Source organism: Squalius cephalus (genome assembly GCF_949319135.1).
Source record: "Squalius cephalus genome assembly, contig: scaffold_124, whole genome shotgun sequence".
Taxonomy (NCBI): domain Eukaryota; kingdom Metazoa; phylum Chordata; class Actinopteri; order Cypriniformes; family Leuciscidae; genus Squalius; species Squalius cephalus.
The window spans coordinates 21,510-41,775 of NW_027645847.1; the positions used below are offsets into that span (position 1 = coordinate 21,510).

Consider the following 20,266-nt stretch of genomic DNA (forward strand, 5'->3'; position numbering starts at 1 on the left):
TGAAGCCTACCTCTGCTTTCAGTAGACACCAAACCAATACTCACCGGTTGACATCTTGACACAGCCTGTTTTCTGTAAAGGAAGAACAAAAATAAAAGATCAGATGGAGAACTTTCCAGCTCATCTGATGAGTTTGCTGCAAAATGACTCAATTCTATCAATCGCAAACTGCCGTTGTGTGTTCTGACTTACCATCCACTAATGTTTCATTGCACTATTGCGAGAGAAGATGAAGCAGAAAGAAAAGAGAAAACAATTATGAACAGCTTCTCTTGGGCTTTAACTCAACTCATAAGCCATCTAAAACAATGAAGTACTTACGAAACCGACGGGGCGAGGAGGCGTACAGTCTGAAGTCAAGCCAAGAAAAAAGAGATATTCGGTCAATAGGAGGCCGCTGGCACTTATGGCTTACATTCACATGCATTTTGTCAGAATTCGTTTGTTTTACTCTGGTCATGCCATACCTTCTGGTGGTGACTGTAGAAGTTTGTCTACACTGGACTTGAGCTCCACTTCACGTTCAGGTGGGAGAACTGCCAAAGCCGTCTCCAGGCCTTTCAATCTAAAGAAACATTCAAAATGCAGATTTTCAAAGCTTATTTCTACAGACTGCATAAAAACTTAAAACCAAAGGTGCCAGGTTTCTCACATTGCACTGTAAGAGCCACACGTGAGGTTGGTGGGGATCACCACCAGAACTGAAGGACGGAAGCTGGCCAGCAGGACCACGAGATTGATTTGGAACCACAGCTCGTAGTCACTCGTTTGGAAGAGGGGGAATTTGGGAGCCAGAGCAGTCAAAGTCAGGTTCAGCATTGTGTCTCGGACGTCCCCGTTTGTGATGTAGGTTATGTTTCCCTGGGGGAGGGAGGGAAACAGAGCCTTCTTGTTCAAGAGCAGCACGATCGTGGTCTAGGCCAATTAGGATAACCAGGTTGATCAAAAAACAAAACAAAAACAAAACTCACCTCCTTGCTGACCTCCACAAATTTTTCAAAGAATTTCTCAAGCTGATTCTCATCCGGGGATTTTAGGATGCTGTTCAACACCTCCTTCACCACGGTCACATTTTCAAGAGCACCGGTGGACGGATCCAACAGCAGCTCGGCTTTCTGATCAGGTGACAGGGTTTGCAGAGCTGCCATCTAAGGTGAACAAAACACCAAGGAAATAGCAGGAATGATTGTCAGCGCTCTGCTTTCTGCCCAACACTAAGCACTAGTACCAGTGCCAATCAAAAGGCTCTCTGAAAGCTGTGTGACAACATAAAACATAAGAGAAGGTAGGTATTTTACCCCGCTGACGTTCAACTCCTTAAGGTCCGAGTAATTGGCCACTGTGGTGAATGGGCCCAGGTTGGCCTTAAGCCAATCAGCATCGCTGGAAATGTTCTGCCTGCAACCTGTTTTTAAAGATAGGGGTGGAGGAAGATCAGTCTGCATCCCTGCACTGTTATGAAGTTGACGCACACAACTACGGTGAGCTGTCAGCTGACTATAAAAACCCCACTGCAACGCACTCAATTCTGGCAATAGAGGGATGCCGCAAAAGCATGCAAAAGCATCCTACCTGGAGTGCTAAATTGGGTGGCAAATGTCTTCAGGTGCTCCACCAGAACTTTGGTTATCTCCTGCGTCCTGATGAGTGTCATTTTGGGGAACACAGATCCCAGTCCTTCAACGCTGCAACAGAAAGCCACAGAGGGTCATTATGTGGACGTATTGGTACAGATCTACAAACTTCCTGTCTCCAAATTCAGGCACTCACATCACATGGTAGTTGGTGCAGTTGATGTTAGCTGTGACTGTAACCAGCATTTCTGCGGTGAAACTGGGGAGGATAGGGATGAGCTTCACAGTGAACCACGTAACCCAGACAGAGGCCTCAAATTCCTGGATCTTCGAGCTGATGATTATGAAGGTTCGGTTCATCATCACGTCTCTCACAGCAGGGATGATATCGGGAATCTGCAAAAACACAAAACCAGGACTGTGAACGCCACTGCAAGAGAGCCCCGTACTTTGGGCTATTCTCCACGGCATCAATGCCATCTCTGTCAGACACTTTGACTTATTGACTTGCCTCAGGAGCTGTGCTCAGCACCGTCAGAAACTCCTCTACGTTCTCGAAACCGTCGCCTTCCTCCAGTCGGTCGAACACAGCGCTGATCTGATTGGTGTTGTTCAGTACTCCAGAGGTCAGTGTGAGTTCAGCTACTTGGGTAGGGGTCAGCAGCGCCAATGATTCAAACTAAAGCACATCATGGACACAGATTAAGCAGTTTATTAAAAAAATAAAAATAATAATCTTTTTTTGAAATAATGACAGTTCACACGAGCTACTGGAGCAAGCCAAAAAAGTTACTCACACTGGAGAAATTTTCATTCAGGGACTTCAGTTCCTCCAAGCTAGCGTAGCTGGAGAAATTGCCAATGTTCTTCTCAAGCCAGTCAGCACTGCTCGTGGTTTTGGAAAGACAGGCAGGATCTGGATTGAACACAGAGTAATGGGGGAATTCATCAGAGCACCACTGACTTGTGAGCAAGCTGAAATAACTGTGACAAGCTGAGGCGTTGACGGACGCTCAGGGAACTACAGCGCGAGAGATGACAACTCGAGGCAGTGACAGCACTAAAAAGTACCTTTTAGGTCGTCTCTCGACAAGAAGCGCTGGACGAATTGAGTGAAGACGGCCCGTTTCTGCTCCTCCGCCATGAGGGATGCCTGACGGCCGAGAGCTTGCACCCTGAATCAGGAAAGATCAGCGGACGTTACGGATTGCCAGACTTCACTCCACTAAACACCACTTGAGGATTTACACAGCACTGAGCATACTTACACAACTTGGTAGGTGTCGCAACTGAAGTTCTTGGAGCTAAGGCAGGACAGAAAGTCCCGAGAGACTGCTGACAAAAATGGTCTCAGCCTGTCCTGGAACCAGGCGGCAACGAAGCTGGCATCCGTCAGCTGTGCGGCGCTGAAGTTGTTGACTTTCACTTCTCCAATGGCATCGAGAACGTGGGACTGAGGCTGACCGTTTGTTAGGGTCTGTAAAAATAATGGGGCATGTCAGTTCAGCGCTCTGAGGCAGCACTCCATTTTCTGTCCCAGAAAAAGCAGGGGTGTCGCCTACCTTGTTGGAGAACTTTGACAGAGCATCCTCCAGAACTCCTGCGACTTTCTGGAAGAAAAGCTTCCACGTCTCTGTGCTGACGCTCGTGCCGCTTGGCGCCTTGCAAGTCAGCAGCGTGACGATGTCATCAGAGGACAGAGATGATGCAGCAACCTTGAAAGAGGTGGACAGATTTAGGCAGTCAGAGACACAGGACACTTTGCAAAGACAAGCACTCGGGTGCACAGCTCATGGAGGACTTACCGAAGAGCAGGCATAATCAGAGATGTTGAAGCCGCACAGCCCAGCCGAGGAATTTGCAAACGAACGCTGGGCCTCAAGTTGACCACTGCAAGGCACAAAAGCACCATTCCCATTTACAACACTTTCTGAAGCCTACCTCTGCTTTCAGTAGACACCAAACCAATACTCACCGGTTGACATCTTGACACAGCCTGTTTTCTGTAAAGGAAGAACAAAAATAAAAGATCAGATGGAGAACTTTCCAGCTCATCTGATGAGTTTGCTGCAAAATGACTCAATTCTATCAATCGCAAACTGCCGTTGTGTGTTCTGACTTACCATCCACTAATGTTTCATTGCACTATTGCGAGAGAAGATGAAGCAGAAAGAAAAGAGAAAACAATTATGAACAGCTTCTCTTGGGCTTTAACTCAACTCATAAGCCATCTAAAACAATGAAGTACTTACGAAACCGACGGGGCGAGGAGGCGTACAGTCTGAAGTCAAGCCAAGAAAAAAGAGATATTCGGTCAATAGGAGGCCGCTGGCACTTATGGCTTACATTCACATGCATTTTGTCAGAATTCGTTTGTTTTACTCTGGTCATGCCATACCTTCTGGTGGTGACTGTAGAAGTTTGTCTACACTGGACTTGAGCTCCACTTCACGTTCAGGTGGGAGAACTGCCAAAGCCGTCTCCAGGCCTTTCAATCTAAAGAAACATTCAAAATGCAGATTTTCAAAGCTTATTTCTACAGACTGCATAAAAACTTAAAACCAAAGGTGCCAGGTTTCTCACATTGCACTGTAAGAGCCACACGTGAGGTTGGTGGGGATCACCACCAGAACTGAAGGACGGAAGCTGGCCAGCAGGACCACGAGATTGATTTGGAACCACAGCTCGTAGTCACTCGTTTGGAAGAGGGGGAATTTGGGAGCCAGAGCAGTCAAAGTCAGGTTCAGCATTGTGTCTCGGACGTCCCCGTTTGTGATGTAGGTTATGTTTCCCTGGGGGAGGGAGGGAAACAGAGCCTTCTTGTTCAAGAGCAGCACGATCGTGGTCTAGGCCAATTAGGATAACCAGGTTGATCAAAAAACAAAACAAAAACAAAACTCACCTCCTTGCTGACCTCCACAAATTTTTCAAAGAATTTCTCAAGCTGATTCTCATCCGGGGATTTTAGGATGCTGTTCAACACCTCCTTCACCACGGTCACATTTTCAAGAGCACCGGTGGACGGATCCAACAGCAGCTCGGCTTTCTGATCAGGTGACAGGGTTTGCAGAGCTGCCATCTAAGGTGAACAAAACACCAAGGAAATAGCAGGAATGATTGTCAGCGCTCTGCTTTCTGCCCAACACTAAGCACTAGTACCAGTGCCAATCAAAAGGCTCTCTGAAAGCTGTGTGACAACATAAAACATAAGAGAAGGTAGGTATTTTACCCCGCTGACGTTCAACTCCTTAAGGTCCGAGTAATTGGCCACTGTGGTGAATGGGCCCAGGTTGGCCTTAAGCCAATCAGCATCGCTGGAAATGTTCTGCCTGCAACCTGTTTTTAAAGATAGGGGTGGAGGAAGATCAGTCTGCATCCCTGCACTGTTATGAAGTTGACGCACACAACTACGGTGAGCTGTCAGCTGACTATAAAAACCCCACTGCAACGCACTCAATTCTGGCAATAGAGGGATGCCGCAAAAGCATGCAAAAGCATCCTACCTGGAGTGCTAAATTGGGTGGCAAATGTCTTCAGGTGCTCCACCAGAACTTTGGTTATCTCCTGCGTCCTGATGAGTGTCATTTTGGGGAACACAGATCCCAGTCCTTCAACGCTGCAACAGAAAGCCACAGAGGGTCATTATGTGGACGTATTGGTACAGATCTACAAACTTCCTGTCTCCAAATTCAGGCACTCACATCACATGGTAGTTGGTGCAGTTGATGTTAGCTGTGACTGTAACCAGCATTTCTGCGGTGAAACTGGGGAGGATAGGGATGAGCTTCACAGTGAACCACGTAACCCAGACAGAGGCCTCAAATTCCTGGATCTTCGAGCTGATGATTATGAAGGTTCGGTTCATCATCACGTCTCTCACAGCAGGGATGATATCGGGAATCTGCAAAAACACAAAACCAGGACTGTGAACGCCACTGCAAGAGAGCCCCGTACTTTGGGCTATTCTCCACGGCATCAATGCCATCTCTGTCAGACACTTTGACTTATTGACTTGCCTCAGGAGCTGTGCTCAGCACCGTCAGAAACTCCTCTACGTTCTCGAAACCGTCGCCTTCCTCCAGTCGGTCGAACACAGCGCTGATCTGATTGGTGTTGTTCAGTACTCCAGAGGTCAGTGTGAGTTCAGCTACTTGGGTAGGGGTCAGCAGCGCCAATGATTCAAACTAAAGCACATCATGGACACAGATTAAGCAGTTTATTAAAAAAATAAAAATAATAATCTTTTTTTGAAATAATGACAGTTCACACGAGCTACTGGAGCAAGCCAAAAAAGTTACTCACACTGGAGAAATTTTCATTCAGGGACTTCAGTTCCTCCAAGCTAGCGTAGCTGGAGAAATTGCCAATGTTCTTCTCAAGCCAGTCAGCACTGCTCGTGGTTTTGGAAAGACAGGCAGGATCTGGATTGAACACAGAGTAATGGGGGAATTCATCAGAGCACCACTGACTTGTGAGCAAGCTGAAATAACTGTGACAAGCTGAGGCGTTGACGGACGCTCAGGGAACTACAGCGCGAGAGATGACAACTCGAGGCAGTGACAGCACTAAAAAGTACCTTTTAGGTCGTCTCTCGACAAGAAGCGCTGGACGAATTGAGTGAAGACGGCCCGTTTCTGCTCCTCCGCCATGAGGGATGCCTGACGGCCGAGAGCTTGCACCCTGAATCAGGAAAGATCAGCGGACGTTACGGATTGCCAGACTTCACTCCACTAAACACCACTTGAGGATTTACACAGCACTGAGCATACTTACACAACTTGGTAGGTGTCGCAACTGAAGTTCTTGGAGCTAAGGCAGGACAGAAAGTCCCGAGAGACTGCTGACAAAAATGGTCTCAGCCTGTCCTGGAACCAGGCGGCAACGAAGCTGGCATCCGTCAGCTGTGCGGCGCTGAAGTTGTTGACTTTCACTTCTCCAATGGCATCGAGAACGTGGGACTGAGGCTGACCGTTTGTTAGGGTCTGTAAAAATAATGGGGCATGTCAGTTCAGCGCTCTGAGGCAGCACTCCATTTTCTGTCCCAGAAAAAGCAGGGGTGTCGCCTACCTTGTTGGAGAACTTTGACAGAGCATCCTCCAGAACTCCTGCGACTTTCTGGAAGAAAAGCTTCCACGTCTCTGTGCTGACGCTCGTGCCGCTTGGCGCCTTGCAAGTCAGCAGCGTGACGATGTCATCAGAGGACAGAGATGATGCAGCAACCTTGAAAGAGGTGGACAGATTTAGGCAGTCAGAGACACAGGACACTTTGCAAAGACAAGCACTCGGGTGCACAGCTCATGGAGGACTTACCGAAGAGCAGGCATAATCAGAGATGTTGAAGCCGCACAGCCCAGCCGAGGAATTTGCAAACGAACGCTGGGCCTCAAGTTGACCACTGCAAGGCACAAAAGCACCATTCCCATTTACAACACTTTCTGAAGCCTACCTCTGCTTTCAGTAGACACCAAACCAATACTCACCGGTTGACATCTTGACACAGCCTGTTTTCTGTAAAGGAAGAACAAAAATAAAAGATCAGATGGAGAACTTTCCAGCTCATCTGATGAGTTTGCTGCAAAATGACTCAATTCTATCAATCGCAAACTGCCGTTGTGTGTTCTGACTTACCATCCACTAATGTTTCATTGCACTATTGCGAGAGAAGATGAAGCAGAAAGAAAAGAGAAAACAATTATGAACAGCTTCTCTTGGGCTTTAACTCAACTCATAAGCCATCTAAAACAATGAAGTACTTACGAAACCGACGGGGCGAGGAGGCGTACAGTCTGAAGTCAAGCCAAGAAAAAAGAGATATTCGGTCAATAGGAGGCCGCTGGCACTTATGGCTTACATTCACATGCATTTTGTCAGAATTCGTTTGTTTTACTCTGGTCATGCCATACCTTCTGGTGGTGACTGTAGAAGTTTGTCTACACTGGACTTGAGCTCCACTTCACGTTCAGGTGGGAGAACTGCCAAAGCCGTCTCCAGGCCTTTCAATCTAAAGAAACATTCAAAATGCAGATTTTCAAAGCTTATTTCTACAGACTGCATAAAAACTTAAAACCAAAGGTGCCAGGTTTCTCACATTGCACTGTAAGAGCCACACGTGAGGTTGGTGGGGATCACCACCAGAACTGAAGGACGGAAGCTGGCCAGCAGGACCACGAGATTGATTTGGAACCACAGCTCGTAGTCACTCGTTTGGAAGAGGGGGAATTTGGGAGCCAGAGCAGTCAAAGTCAGGTTCAGCATTGTGTCTCGGACGTCCCCGTTTGTGATGTAGGTTATGTTTCCCTGGGGGAGGGAGGGAAACAGAGCCTTCTTGTTCAAGAGCAGCACGATCGTGGTCTAGGCCAATTAGGATAACCAGGTTGATCAAAAAACAAAACAAAAACAAAACTCACCTCCTTGCTGACCTCCACAAATTTTTCAAAGAATTTCTCAAGCTGATTCTCATCCGGGGATTTTAGGATGCTGTTCAACACCTCCTTCACCACGGTCACATTTTCAAGAGCACCGGTGGACGGATCCAACAGCAGCTCGGCTTTCTGATCAGGTGACAGGGTTTGCAGAGCTGCCATCTAAGGTGAACAAAACACCAAGGAAATAGCAGGAATGATTGTCAGCGCTCTGCTTTCTGCCCAACACTAAGCACTAGTACCAGTGCCAATCAAAAGGCTCTCTGAAAGCTGTGTGACAACATAAAACATAAGAGAAGGTAGGTATTTTACCCCGCTGACGTTCAACTCCTTAAGGTCCGAGTAATTGGCCACTGTGGTGAATGGGCCCAGGTTGGCCTTAAGCCAATCAGCATCGCTGGAAATGTTCTGCCTGCAACCTGTTTTTAAAGATAGGGGTGGAGGAAGATCAGTCTGCATCCCTGCACTGTTATGAAGTTGACGCACACAACTACGGTGAGCTGTCAGCTGACTATAAAAACCCCACTGCAACGCACTCAATTCTGGCAATAGAGGGATGCCGCAAAAGCATGCAAAAGCATCCTACCTGGAGTGCTAAATTGGGTGGCAAATGTCTTCAGGTGCTCCACCAGAACTTTGGTTATCTCCTGCGTCCTGATGAGTGTCATTTTGGGGAACACAGATCCCAGTCCTTCAACGCTGCAACAGAAAGCCACAGAGGGTCATTATGTGGACGTATTGGTACAGATCTACAAACTTCCTGTCTCCAAATTCAGGCACTCACATCACATGGTAGTTGGTGCAGTTGATGTTAGCTGTGACTGTAACCAGCATTTCTGCGGTGAAACTGGGGAGGATAGGGATGAGCTTCACAGTGAACCACGTAACCCAGACAGAGGCCTCAAATTCCTGGATCTTCGAGCTGATGATTATGAAGGTTCGGTTCATCATCACGTCTCTCACAGCAGGGATGATATCGGGAATCTGCAAAAACACAAAACCAGGACTGTGAACGCCACTGCAAGAGAGCCCCGTACTTTGGGCTATTCTCCACGGCATCAATGCCATCTCTGTCAGACACTTTGACTTATTGACTTGCCTCAGGAGCTGTGCTCAGCACCGTCAGAAACTCCTCTACGTTCTCGAAACCGTCGCCTTCCTCCAGTCGGTCGAACACAGCGCTGATCTGATTGGTGTTGTTCAGTACTCCAGAGGTCAGTGTGAGTTCAGCTACTTGGGTAGGGGTCAGCAGCGCCAATGATTCAAACTAAAGCACATCATGGACACAGATTAAGCAGTTTATTAAAAAAATAAAAATAATAATCTTTTTTTGAAATAATGACAGTTCACACGAGCTACTGGAGCAAGCCAAAAAAGTTACTCACACTGGAGAAATTTTCATTCAGGGACTTCAGTTCCTCCAAGCTAGCGTAGCTGGAGAAATTGCCAATGTTCTTCTCAAGCCAGTCAGCACTGCTCGTGGTTTTGGAAAGACAGGCAGGATCTGGATTGAACACAGAGTAATGGGGGAATTCATCAGAGCACCACTGACTTGTGAGCAAGCTGAAATAACTGTGACAAGCTGAGGCGTTGACGGACGCTCAGGGAACTACAGCGCGAGAGATGACAACTCGAGGCAGTGACAGCACTAAAAAGTACCTTTTAGGTCGTCTCTCGACAAGAAGCGCTGGACGAATTGAGTGAAGACGGCCCGTTTCTGCTCCTCCGCCATGAGGGATGCCTGACGGCCGAGAGCTTGCACCCTGAATCAGGAAAGATCAGCGGACGTTACGGATTGCCAGACTTCACTCCACTAAACACCACTTGAGGATTTACACAGCACTGAGCATACTTACACAACTTGGTAGGTGTCGCAACTGAAGTTCTTGGAGCTAAGGCAGGACAGAAAGTCCCGAGAGACTGCTGACAAAAATGGTCTCAGCCTGTCCTGGAACCAGGCGGCAACGAAGCTGGCATCCGTCAGCTGTGCGGCGCTGAAGTTGTTGACTTTCACTTCTCCAATGGCATCGAGAACGTGGGACTGAGGCTGACCGTTTGTTAGGGTCTGTAAAAATAATGGGGCATGTCAGTTCAGCGCTCTGAGGCAGCACTCCATTTTCTGTCCCAGAAAAAGCAGGGGTGTCGCCTACCTTGTTGGAGAACTTTGACAGAGCATCCTCCAGAACTCCTGCGACTTTCTGGAAGAAAAGCTTCCACGTCTCTGTGCTGACGCTCGTGCCGCTTGGCGCCTTGCAAGTCAGCAGCGTGACGATGTCATCAGAGGACAGAGATGATGCAGCAACCTTGAAAGAGGTGGACAGATTTAGGCAGTCAGAGACACAGGACACTTTGCAAAGACAAGCACTCGGGTGCACAGCTCATGGAGGACTTACCGAAGAGCAGGCATAATCAGAGATGTTGAAGCCGCACAGCCCAGCCGAGGAATTTGCAAACGAACGCTGGGCCTCAAGTTGACCACTGCAAGGCACAAAAGCACCATTCCCATTTACAACACTTTCTGAAGCCTACCTCTGCTTTCAGTAGACACCAAACCAATACTCACCGGTTGACATCTTGACACAGCCTGTTTTCTGTAAAGGAAGAACAAAAATAAAAGATCAGATGGAGAACTTTCCAGCTCATCTGATGAGTTTGCTGCAAAATGACTCAATTCTATCAATCGCAAACTGCCGTTGTGTGTTCTGACTTACCATCCACTAATGTTTCATTGCACTATTGCGAGAGAAGATGAAGCAGAAAGAAAAGAGAAAACAATTATGAACAGCTTCTCTTGGGCTTTAACTCAACTCATAAGCCATCTAAAACAATGAAGTACTTACGAAACCGACGGGGCGAGGAGGCGTACAGTCTGAAGTCAAGCCAAGAAAAAAGAGATATTCGGTCAATAGGAGGCCGCTGGCACTTATGGCTTACATTCACATGCATTTTGTCAGAATTCGTTTGTTTTACTCTGGTCATGCCATACCTTCTGGTGGTGACTGTAGAAGTTTGTCTACACTGGACTTGAGCTCCACTTCACGTTCAGGTGGGAGAACTGCCAAAGCCGTCTCCAGGCCTTTCAATCTAAAGAAACATTCAAAATGCAGATTTTCAAAGCTTATTTCTACAGACTGCATAAAAACTTAAAACCAAAGGTGCCAGGTTTCTCACATTGCACTGTAAGAGCCACACGTGAGGTTGGTGGGGATCACCACCAGAACTGAAGGACGGAAGCTGGCCAGCAGGACCACGAGATTGATTTGGAACCACAGCTCGTAGTCACTCGTTTGGAAGAGGGGGAATTTGGGAGCCAGAGCAGTCAAAGTCAGGTTCAGCATTGTGTCTCGGACGTCCCCGTTTGTGATGTAGGTTATGTTTCCCTGGGGGAGGGAGGGAAACAGAGCCTTCTTGTTCAAGAGCAGCACGATCGTGGTCTAGGCCAATTAGGATAACCAGGTTGATCAAAAAACAAAACAAAAACAAAACTCACCTCCTTGCTGACCTCCACAAATTTTTCAAAGAATTTCTCAAGCTGATTCTCATCCGGGGATTTTAGGATGCTGTTCAACACCTCCTTCACCACGGTCACATTTTCAAGAGCACCGGTGGACGGATCCAACAGCAGCTCGGCTTTCTGATCAGGTGACAGGGTTTGCAGAGCTGCCATCTAAGGTGAACAAAACACCAAGGAAATAGCAGGAATGATTGTCAGCGCTCTGCTTTCTGCCCAACACTAAGCACTAGTACCAGTGCCAATCAAAAGGCTCTCTGAAAGCTGTGTGACAACATAAAACATAAGAGAAGGTAGGTATTTTACCCCGCTGACGTTCAACTCCTTAAGGTCCGAGTAATTGGCCACTGTGGTGAATGGGCCCAGGTTGGCCTTAAGCCAATCAGCATCGCTGGAAATGTTCTGCCTGCAACCTGTTTTTAAAGATAGGGGTGGAGGAAGATCAGTCTGCATCCCTGCACTGTTATGAAGTTGACGCACACAACTACGGTGAGCTGTCAGCTGACTATAAAAACCCCACTGCAACGCACTCAATTCTGGCAATAGAGGGATGCCGCAAAAGCATGCAAAAGCATCCTACCTGGAGTGCTAAATTGGGTGGCAAATGTCTTCAGGTGCTCCACCAGAACTTTGGTTATCTCCTGCGTCCTGATGAGTGTCATTTTGGGGAACACAGATCCCAGTCCTTCAACGCTGCAACAGAAAGCCACAGAGGGTCATTATGTGGACGTATTGGTACAGATCTACAAACTTCCTGTCTCCAAATTCAGGCACTCACATCACATGGTAGTTGGTGCAGTTGATGTTAGCTGTGACTGTAACCAGCATTTCTGCGGTGAAACTGGGGAGGATAGGGATGAGCTTCACAGTGAACCACGTAACCCAGACAGAGGCCTCAAATTCCTGGATCTTCGAGCTGATGATTATGAAGGTTCGGTTCATCATCACGTCTCTCACAGCAGGGATGATATCGGGAATCTGCAAAAACACAAAACCAGGACTGTGAACGCCACTGCAAGAGAGCCCCGTACTTTGGGCTATTCTCCACGGCATCAATGCCATCTCTGTCAGACACTTTGACTTATTGACTTGCCTCAGGAGCTGTGCTCAGCACCGTCAGAAACTCCTCTACGTTCTCGAAACCGTCGCCTTCCTCCAGTCGGTCGAACACAGCGCTGATCTGATTGGTGTTGTTCAGTACTCCAGAGGTCAGTGTGAGTTCAGCTACTTGGGTAGGGGTCAGCAGCGCCAATGATTCAAACTAAAGCACATCATGGACACAGATTAAGCAGTTTATTAAAAAAATAAAAATAATAATCTTTTTTTGAAATAATGACAGTTCACACGAGCTACTGGAGCAAGCCAAAAAAGTTACTCACACTGGAGAAATTTTCATTCAGGGACTTCAGTTCCTCCAAGCTAGCGTAGCTGGAGAAATTGCCAATGTTCTTCTCAAGCCAGTCAGCACTGCTCGTGGTTTTGGAAAGACAGGCAGGATCTGGATTGAACACAGAGTAATGGGGGAATTCATCAGAGCACCACTGACTTGTGAGCAAGCTGAAATAACTGTGACAAGCTGAGGCGTTGACGGACGCTCAGGGAACTACAGCGCGAGAGATGACAACTCGAGGCAGTGACAGCACTAAAAAGTACCTTTTAGGTCGTCTCTCGACAAGAAGCGCTGGACGAATTGAGTGAAGACGGCCCGTTTCTGCTCCTCCGCCATGAGGGATGCCTGACGGCCGAGAGCTTGCACCCTGAATCAGGAAAGATCAGCGGACGTTACGGATTGCCAGACTTCACTCCACTAAACACCACTTGAGGATTTACACAGCACTGAGCATACTTACACAACTTGGTAGGTGTCGCAACTGAAGTTCTTGGAGCTAAGGCAGGACAGAAAGTCCCGAGAGACTGCTGACAAAAATGGTCTCAGCCTGTCCTGGAACCAGGCGGCAACGAAGCTGGCATCCGTCAGCTGTGCGGCGCTGAAGTTGTTGACTTTCACTTCTCCAATGGCATCGAGAACGTGGGACTGAGGCTGACCGTTTGTTAGGGTCTGTAAAAATAATGGGGCATGTCAGTTCAGCGCTCTGAGGCAGCACTCCATTTTCTGTCCCAGAAAAAGCAGGGGTGTCGCCTACCTTGTTGGAGAACTTTGACAGAGCATCCTCCAGAACTCCTGCGACTTTCTGGAAGAAAAGCTTCCACGTCTCTGTGCTGACGCTCGTGCCGCTTGGCGCCTTGCAAGTCAGCAGCGTGACGATGTCATCAGAGGACAGAGATGATGCAGCAACCTTGAAAGAGGTGGACAGATTTAGGCAGTCAGAGACACAGGACACTTTGCAAAGACAAGCACTCGGGTGCACAGCTCATGGAGGACTTACCGAAGAGCAGGCATAATCAGAGATGTTGAAGCCGCACAGCCCAGCCGAGGAATTTGCAAACGAACGCTGGGCCTCAAGTTGACCACTGCAAGGCACAAAAGCACCATTCCCATTTACAACACTTTCTGAAGCCTACCTCTGCTTTCAGTAGACACCAAACCAATACTCACCGGTTGACATCTTGACACAGCCTGTTTTCTGTAAAGGAAGAACAAAAATAAAAGATCAGATGGAGAACTTTCCAGCTCATCTGATGAGTTTGCTGCAAAATGACTCAATTCTATCAATCGCAAACTGCCGTTGTGTGTTCTGACTTACCATCCACTAATGTTTCATTGCACTATTGCGAGAGAAGATGAAGCAGAAAGAAAAGAGAAAACAATTATGAACAGCTTCTCTTGGGCTTTAACTCAACTCATAAGCCATCTAAAACAATGAAGTACTTACGAAACCGACGGGGCGAGGAGGCGTACAGTCTGAAGTCAAGCCAAGAAAAAAGAGATATTCGGTCAATAGGAGGCCGCTGGCACTTATGGCTTACATTCACATGCATTTTGTCAGAATTCGTTTGTTTTACTCTGGTCATGCCATACCTTCTGGTGGTGACTGTAGAAGTTTGTCTACACTGGACTTGAGCTCCACTTCACGTTCAGGTGGGAGAACTGCCAAAGCCGTCTCCAGGCCTTTCAATCTAAAGAAACATTCAAAATGCAGATTTTCAAAGCTTATTTCTACAGACTGCATAAAAACTTAAAACCAAAGGTGCCAGGTTTCTCACATTGCACTGTAAGAGCCACACGTGAGGTTGGTGGGGATCACCACCAGAACTGAAGGACGGAAGCTGGCCAGCAGGACCACGAGATTGATTTGGAACCACAGCTCGTAGTCACTCGTTTGGAAGAGGGGGAATTTGGGAGCCAGAGCAGTCAAAGTCAGGTTCAGCATTGTGTCTCGGACGTCCCCGTTTGTGATGTAGGTTATGTTTCCCTGGGGGAGGGAGGGAAACAGAGCCTTCTTGTTCAAGAGCAGCACGATCGTGGTCTAGGCCAATTAGGATAACCAGGTTGATCAAAAAACAAAACAAAAACAAAACTCACCTCCTTGCTGACCTCCACAAATTTTTCAAAGAATTTCTCAAGCTGATTCTCATCCGGGGATTTTAGGATGCTGTTCAACACCTCCTTCACCACGGTCACATTTTCAAGAGCACCGGTGGACGGATCCAACAGCAGCTCGGCTTTCTGATCAGGTGACAGGGTTTGCAGAGCTGCCATCTAAGGTGAACAAAACACCAAGGAAATAGCAGGAATGATTGTCAGCGCTCTGCTTTCTGCCCAACACTAAGCACTAGTACCAGTGCCAATCAAAAGGCTCTCTGAAAGCTGTGTGACAACATAAAACATAAGAGAAGGTAGGTATTTTACCCCGCTGACGTTCAACTCCTTAAGGTCCGAGTAATTGGCCACTGTGGTGAATGGGCCCAGGTTGGCCTTAAGCCAATCAGCATCGCTGGAAATGTTCTGCCTGCAACCTGTTTTTAAAGATAGGGGTGGAGGAAGATCAGTCTGCATCCCTGCACTGTTATGAAGTTGACGCACACAACTACGGTGAGCTGTCAGCTGACTATAAAAACCCCACTGCAACGCACTCAATTCTGGCAATAGAGGGATGCCGCAAAAGCATGCAAAAGCATCCTACCTGGAGTGCTAAATTGGGTGGCAAATGTCTTCAGGTGCTCCACCAGAACTTTGGTTATCTCCTGCGTCCTGATGAGTGTCATTTTGGGGAACACAGATCCCAGTCCTTCAACGCTGCAACAGAAAGCCACAGAGGGTCATTATGTGGACGTATTGGTACAGATCTACAAACTTCCTGTCTCCAAATTCAGGCACTCACATCACATGGTAGTTGGTGCAGTTGATGTTAGCTGTGACTGTAACCAGCATTTCTGCGGTGAAACTGGGGAGGATAGGGATGAGCTTCACAGTGAACCACGTAACCCAGACAGAGGCCTCAAATTCCTGGATCTTCGAGCTGATGATTATGAAGGTTCGGTTCATCATCACGTCTCTCACAGCAGGGATGATATCGGGAATCTGCAAAAACACAAAACCAGGACTGTGAACGCCACTGCAAGAGAGCCCCGTACTTTGGGCTATTCTCCACGGCATCAATGCCATCTCTGTCAGACACTTTGACTTATTGACTTGCCTCAGGAGCTGTGCTCAGCACCGTCAGAAACTCCTCTACGTTCTCGAAACCGTCGCCTTCCTCCAGTCGGTCGAACACAGCGCTGATCTGATTGGTGTTGTTCAGTACTCCAGAGGTCAGTGTGAGTTCAGCTACTTGGGTAGGGGTCAGCAGCGCCAATGATTCAAACTAAAGCACATCATGGACACAGATTAAGCAGTTTATTAAAAAAATAAAAATAATAATCTTTTTTTGAAATAATGACAGTTCACACGAGCTACTGGAGCAAGCCAAAAAAGTTACTCACACTGGAGAAATTTTCATTCAGGGACTTCAGTTCCTCCAAGCTAGCGTAGCTGGAGAAATTGCCAATGTTCTTCTCAAGCCAGTCAGCACTGCTCGTGGTTTTGGAAAGACAGGCAGGATCTGGATTGAACACAGAGTAATGGGGGAATTCATCAGAGCACCACTGACTTGTGAGCAAGCTGAAATAACTGTGACAAGCTGAGGCGTTGACGGACGCTCAGGGAACTACAGCGCGAGAGATGACAACTCGAGGCAGTGACAGCACTAAAAAGTACCTTTTAGGTCGTCTCTCGACAAGAAGCGCTGGACGAATTGAGTGAAGACGGCCCGTTTCTGCTCCTCCGCCATGAGGGATGCCTGACGGCCGAGAGCTTGCACCCTGAATCAGGAAAGATCAGCGGACGTTACGGATTGCCAGACTTCACTCCACTAAACACCACTTGAGGATTTACACAGCACTGAGCATACTTACACAACTTGGTAGGTGTCGCAACTGAAGTTCTTGGAGCTAAGGCAGGACAGAAAGTCCCGAGAGACTGCTGACAAAAATGGTCTCAGCCTGTCCTGGAACCAGGCGGCAACGAAGCTGGCATCCGTCAGCTGTGCGGCGCTGAAGTTGTTGACTTTCACTTCTCCAATGGCATCGAGAACGTGGGACTGAGGCTGACCGTTTGTTAGGGTCTGTAAAAATAATGGGGCATGTCAGTTCAGCGCTCTGAGGCAGCACTCCATTTTCTGTCCCAGAAAAAGCAGGGGTGTCGCCTACCTTGTTGGAGAACTTTGACAGAGCATCCTCCAGAACTCCTGCGACTTTCTGGAAGAAAAGCTTCCACGTCTCTGTGCTGACGCTCGTGCCGCTTGGCGCCTTGCAAGTCAGCAGCGTGACGATGTCATCAGAGGACAGAGATGATGCAGCAACCTTGAAAGAGGTGGACAGATTTAGGCAGTCAGAGACACAGGACACTTTGCAAAGACAAGCACTCGGGTGCACAGCTCATGGAGGACTTACCGAAGAGCAGGCATAATCAGAGATGTTGAAGCCGCACAGCCCAGCCGAGGAATTTGCAAACGAACGCTGGGCCTCAAGTTGACCACTGCAAGGCACAAAAGCACCATTCCCATTTACAACACTTTCTGAAGCCTACCTCTGCTTTCAGTAGACACCAAACCAATACTCACCGGTTGACATCTTGACACAGCCTGTTTTCTGTAAAGGAAGAACAAAAATAAAAGATCAGATGGAGAACTTTCCAGCTCATCTGATGAGTTTGCTGCAAAATGACTCAATTCTATCAATCGCAAACTGCCGTTGTGTGTTCTGACTTACCATCCACTAATGTTTCATTGCACTATTGCGAGAGAAGATGAAGCAGAAAGAAAAGAGAAAACAATTATGAACAGCTTCTCTTGGGCTTTAACTCAACTCATAAGCCATCTAAAACAATGAAGTACTTACGAAACCGACGGGGCGAGGAGGCGTACAGTCTGAAGTCAAGCCAAGAAAAAAGAGATATTCGGTCAATAGGAGGCCGCTGGCACTTATGGCTTACATTCACATGCATTTTGTCAGAATTCGTTTGTTTTACTCTGGTCATGCCATACCTTCTGGTGGTGACTGTAGAAGTTTGTCTACACTGGACTTGAGCTCCACTTCACGTTCAGGTGGGAGAACTGCCAAAGCCGTCTCCAGGCCTTTCAATCTAAAGAAACATTCAAAATGCAGATTTTCAAAGCTTATTTCTACAGACTGCATAAAAACTTAAAACCAAAGGTGCCAGGTTTCTCACATTGCACTGTAAGAGCCACACGTGAGGTTGGTGGGGATCACCACCAGAACTGAAGGACGGAAGCTGGCCAGCAGGACCACGAGATTGATTTGGAACCACAGCTCGTAGTCACTCGTTTGGAAGAGGGGGAATTTGGGAGCCAGAGCAGTCAAAGTCAGGTTCAGCATTGTGTCTCGGACGTCCCCGTTTGTGATGTAGGTTATGTTTCCCTGGGGGAGGGAGGGAAACAGAGCCTTCTTGTTCAAGAGCAGCACGATCGTGGTCTAGGCCAATTAGGATAACCAGGTTGATCAAAAAACAAAACAAAAACAAAACTCACCTCCTTGCTGACCTCCACAAATTTTTCAAAGAATTTCTCAAGCTGATTCTCATCCGGGGATTTTAGGATGCTGTTCAACACCTCCTTCACCACGGTCACATTTTCAAGAGCACCGGTGGACGGATCCAACAGCAGCTCGGCTTTCTGATCAGGTGACAGGGTTTGCAGAGCTGCCATCTAAGGTGAACAAAACACCAAGGAAATAGCAGGAATGATTGTCAGCGCTCTGCTTTCTGCCCAACACTAAGCACTAGTACCAGTGCCAATCAAAAGGCTCTCTGAAAGCTGTGTGACAACATAAAACATAAGAGAAGGTAGGTATTTTACCCCGCTGACGTTCAACTCCTTAAGGTCCGAGTAATTGGCCACTGTGGTGAATGGGCCCAGGTTGGCCTTAAGCCAATCAGCATCGCTGGAAATGTTCTGCCTGCAACCTGTTTTTAAAGATAGGGGTGGAGGAAGATCAGTCTGCATCCCTGCACTGTTATGAAGTTGACGCACACAACTACGGTGAGCTGTCAGCTGACTATAAAAACCCCACTGCAACGCACTCAATTCTGGCAATAGAGGGATGCCGCAAAAGCATGCAAAAGCATCCTACCTGGAGTGCTAAATTGGGTGGCAAATGTCTTCAGGTGCTCCACCAGAACTTTGGTTATCTCCTGCGTCCTGATGAGTGTCATTTTGGGGAACACAGATCCCAGTCCTTCAACGCTGCAACAGAAAGCCACAGAGGGTCATTATGTGGACGTATTGGTACAGATCTACAAACTTCCTGTCTCCAAATTCAGGCACTCACATCACATGGTAGTTGGTGCAGTTGATGTTAGCTGTGACTGTAACCAGCATTTCTGCGGTGAAACTGGGGAGGATAGGGATGAGCTTCACAGTGAACCACGTAACCCAGACAGAGGCCTCAAATTCCTGGATCTTCGAGCTGATGATTATGAAGGTTCGGTTCATCATCACGTCTCTCACAGCAGGGATGATATCGGGAATCTGCAAAAACACAAAACCAGGACTGTGAACGCCACTGCAAGAGAGCCCCGTACTTTGGGCTATTCTCCACGGCATCAATGCCATCTCTGTCAGACACTTTGACTTATTGACTTGCCTCAGGAGCTGTGCTCAGCACCGTCAGAAACTCCTCTACGTTCTCGAAACCGTCGCCTTCCTCCAGTCGGTCGAACACAGCGCTGATCTGATTGGTGTTGTTCAGTACTCCAGAGGTCAGTGTGAGTTCAGCTACTTGGGTAGGGGTCAGCAGCGCCAATGATTCAAACTAAAGCACATCATGGACACAGATTAAGCAGTTTATTAAAAAAATAAAAATAATAATCTTTTTTTGAAATAATGACAGTTCACACGAGCTACTGGAGCAAGCCAAAAAAGTTACTCACACTGGAGAAATTTTCATTCAGGGACTTCAGTTCCTCCAAGCTAGCGTAGCTGGAGAAATTGCCAATGTTCTTCTCAAGCCAGTCAGCACTGCTCGTGGTTTTGGAAAGACAGGCAGGATCTGGATTGAACACAGAGTAATGGGGGAATTCATCAGAGCACCACTGACTTGTGAGCAAGCTGAAATAACTGTGACAAGCTGAGGCGTTGACGGACGCTCAGGGAACTACAGCGCGAGAGATGACAACTCGAGGCAGTGACAGCACTAAAAAGTACCTTTTAGGTCGTCTCTCGACAAGAAGCGCTGGACGAATTGAGTGAAGACGGCCCGTTTCTGCTCCTCCGCCATGAGGGATGCCTGACGGCCGAGAG

The 20,266-nt window shown here is 47.6% G+C and overlaps 1 protein-coding gene across 1 annotated transcript in view; it reads right to left on the minus strand.

Annotated features, from left to right (window-relative positions):
- The window catches only part of LOC307154111 (uncharacterized protein), a gene marked incomplete at its 3' end in the record, with an annotated part of 41,651 nt that extends 21,397 nt beyond the window's left edge, over positions 1–20,254 (minus strand). Inside the window, exons 1-87 of the mRNA XM_079898883.1 lie at positions 20,171–20,254; positions 19,897–20,015; positions 19,611–19,778; positions 19,296–19,495; positions 19,098–19,210; positions 18,824–18,930; positions 18,497–18,673; positions 18,178–18,386; positions 17,993–18,090; positions 17,847–17,875; positions 17,718–17,739; positions 17,570–17,597; positions 17,400–17,484; positions 17,157–17,309; positions 16,863–17,071; positions 16,666–16,769; positions 16,392–16,510; positions 16,106–16,273; positions 15,791–15,990; positions 15,593–15,705; positions 15,319–15,425; positions 14,992–15,168; positions 14,673–14,881; positions 14,488–14,585; positions 14,342–14,370; positions 14,213–14,234; positions 14,065–14,092; positions 13,895–13,979; positions 13,652–13,804; positions 13,358–13,566; positions 13,161–13,264; positions 12,887–13,005; positions 12,601–12,768; positions 12,286–12,485; positions 12,088–12,200; positions 11,814–11,920; positions 11,487–11,663; positions 11,168–11,376; positions 10,983–11,080; positions 10,837–10,865; positions 10,708–10,729; positions 10,560–10,587; positions 10,390–10,474; positions 10,147–10,299; positions 9,853–10,061; positions 9,656–9,759; positions 9,382–9,500; positions 9,096–9,263; positions 8,781–8,980; positions 8,583–8,695; positions 8,309–8,415; positions 7,982–8,158; positions 7,663–7,871; positions 7,478–7,575; positions 7,332–7,360; positions 7,203–7,224; positions 7,055–7,082; positions 6,885–6,969; positions 6,642–6,794; positions 6,348–6,556; positions 6,151–6,254; positions 5,877–5,995; positions 5,591–5,758; positions 5,276–5,475; positions 5,078–5,190; positions 4,804–4,910; positions 4,477–4,653; positions 4,158–4,366; positions 3,973–4,070; positions 3,827–3,855; positions 3,698–3,719; positions 3,550–3,577; positions 3,380–3,464; positions 3,137–3,289; positions 2,843–3,051; positions 2,646–2,749; positions 2,372–2,490; positions 2,086–2,253; positions 1,771–1,970; positions 1,573–1,685; positions 1,299–1,405; positions 972–1,148; positions 653–861; positions 468–565; positions 322–350; positions 193–214; positions 45–72 (exon numbers count right to left, since the gene is read on the minus strand). Coding sequence (XP_079755009.1) covers positions 45–72; positions 193–214; positions 322–350; positions 468–565; positions 653–861; positions 972–1,148; positions 1,299–1,405; positions 1,573–1,685; positions 1,771–1,970; positions 2,086–2,253; positions 2,372–2,490; positions 2,646–2,749; positions 2,843–3,051; positions 3,137–3,289; positions 3,380–3,464; positions 3,550–3,577; positions 3,698–3,719; positions 3,827–3,855; positions 3,973–4,070; positions 4,158–4,366; positions 4,477–4,653; positions 4,804–4,910; positions 5,078–5,190; positions 5,276–5,475; positions 5,591–5,758; positions 5,877–5,995; positions 6,151–6,254; positions 6,348–6,556; positions 6,642–6,794; positions 6,885–6,969; positions 7,055–7,082; positions 7,203–7,224; positions 7,332–7,360; positions 7,478–7,575; positions 7,663–7,871; positions 7,982–8,158; positions 8,309–8,415; positions 8,583–8,695; positions 8,781–8,980; positions 9,096–9,263; positions 9,382–9,500; positions 9,656–9,759; positions 9,853–10,061; positions 10,147–10,299; positions 10,390–10,474; positions 10,560–10,587; positions 10,708–10,729; positions 10,837–10,865; positions 10,983–11,080; positions 11,168–11,376; positions 11,487–11,663; positions 11,814–11,920; positions 12,088–12,200; positions 12,286–12,485; positions 12,601–12,768; positions 12,887–13,005; positions 13,161–13,264; positions 13,358–13,566; positions 13,652–13,804; positions 13,895–13,979; positions 14,065–14,092; positions 14,213–14,234; positions 14,342–14,370; positions 14,488–14,585; positions 14,673–14,881; positions 14,992–15,168; positions 15,319–15,425; positions 15,593–15,705; positions 15,791–15,990; positions 16,106–16,273; positions 16,392–16,510; positions 16,666–16,769; positions 16,863–17,071; positions 17,157–17,309; positions 17,400–17,484; positions 17,570–17,597; positions 17,718–17,739; positions 17,847–17,875; positions 17,993–18,090; positions 18,178–18,386; positions 18,497–18,673; positions 18,824–18,930; positions 19,098–19,210; positions 19,296–19,495; positions 19,611–19,778; positions 19,897–20,015; positions 20,171–20,243 — 10,448 coding nt within the window. The remainder of the gene's footprint in view (positions 1–44; positions 73–192; positions 215–321; positions 351–467; positions 566–652; positions 862–971; positions 1,149–1,298; positions 1,406–1,572; positions 1,686–1,770; positions 1,971–2,085; positions 2,254–2,371; positions 2,491–2,645; positions 2,750–2,842; positions 3,052–3,136; positions 3,290–3,379; positions 3,465–3,549; positions 3,578–3,697; positions 3,720–3,826; positions 3,856–3,972; positions 4,071–4,157; positions 4,367–4,476; positions 4,654–4,803; positions 4,911–5,077; positions 5,191–5,275; positions 5,476–5,590; positions 5,759–5,876; positions 5,996–6,150; positions 6,255–6,347; positions 6,557–6,641; positions 6,795–6,884; positions 6,970–7,054; positions 7,083–7,202; positions 7,225–7,331; positions 7,361–7,477; positions 7,576–7,662; positions 7,872–7,981; positions 8,159–8,308; positions 8,416–8,582; positions 8,696–8,780; positions 8,981–9,095; positions 9,264–9,381; positions 9,501–9,655; positions 9,760–9,852; positions 10,062–10,146; positions 10,300–10,389; positions 10,475–10,559; positions 10,588–10,707; positions 10,730–10,836; positions 10,866–10,982; positions 11,081–11,167; positions 11,377–11,486; positions 11,664–11,813; positions 11,921–12,087; positions 12,201–12,285; positions 12,486–12,600; positions 12,769–12,886; positions 13,006–13,160; positions 13,265–13,357; positions 13,567–13,651; positions 13,805–13,894; positions 13,980–14,064; positions 14,093–14,212; positions 14,235–14,341; positions 14,371–14,487; positions 14,586–14,672; positions 14,882–14,991; positions 15,169–15,318; positions 15,426–15,592; positions 15,706–15,790; positions 15,991–16,105; positions 16,274–16,391; positions 16,511–16,665; positions 16,770–16,862; positions 17,072–17,156; positions 17,310–17,399; positions 17,485–17,569; positions 17,598–17,717; positions 17,740–17,846; positions 17,876–17,992; positions 18,091–18,177; positions 18,387–18,496; positions 18,674–18,823; positions 18,931–19,097; positions 19,211–19,295; positions 19,496–19,610; positions 19,779–19,896; positions 20,016–20,170) is intronic.
- Positions 20,255–20,266: the final 12 nt, after the last annotated feature.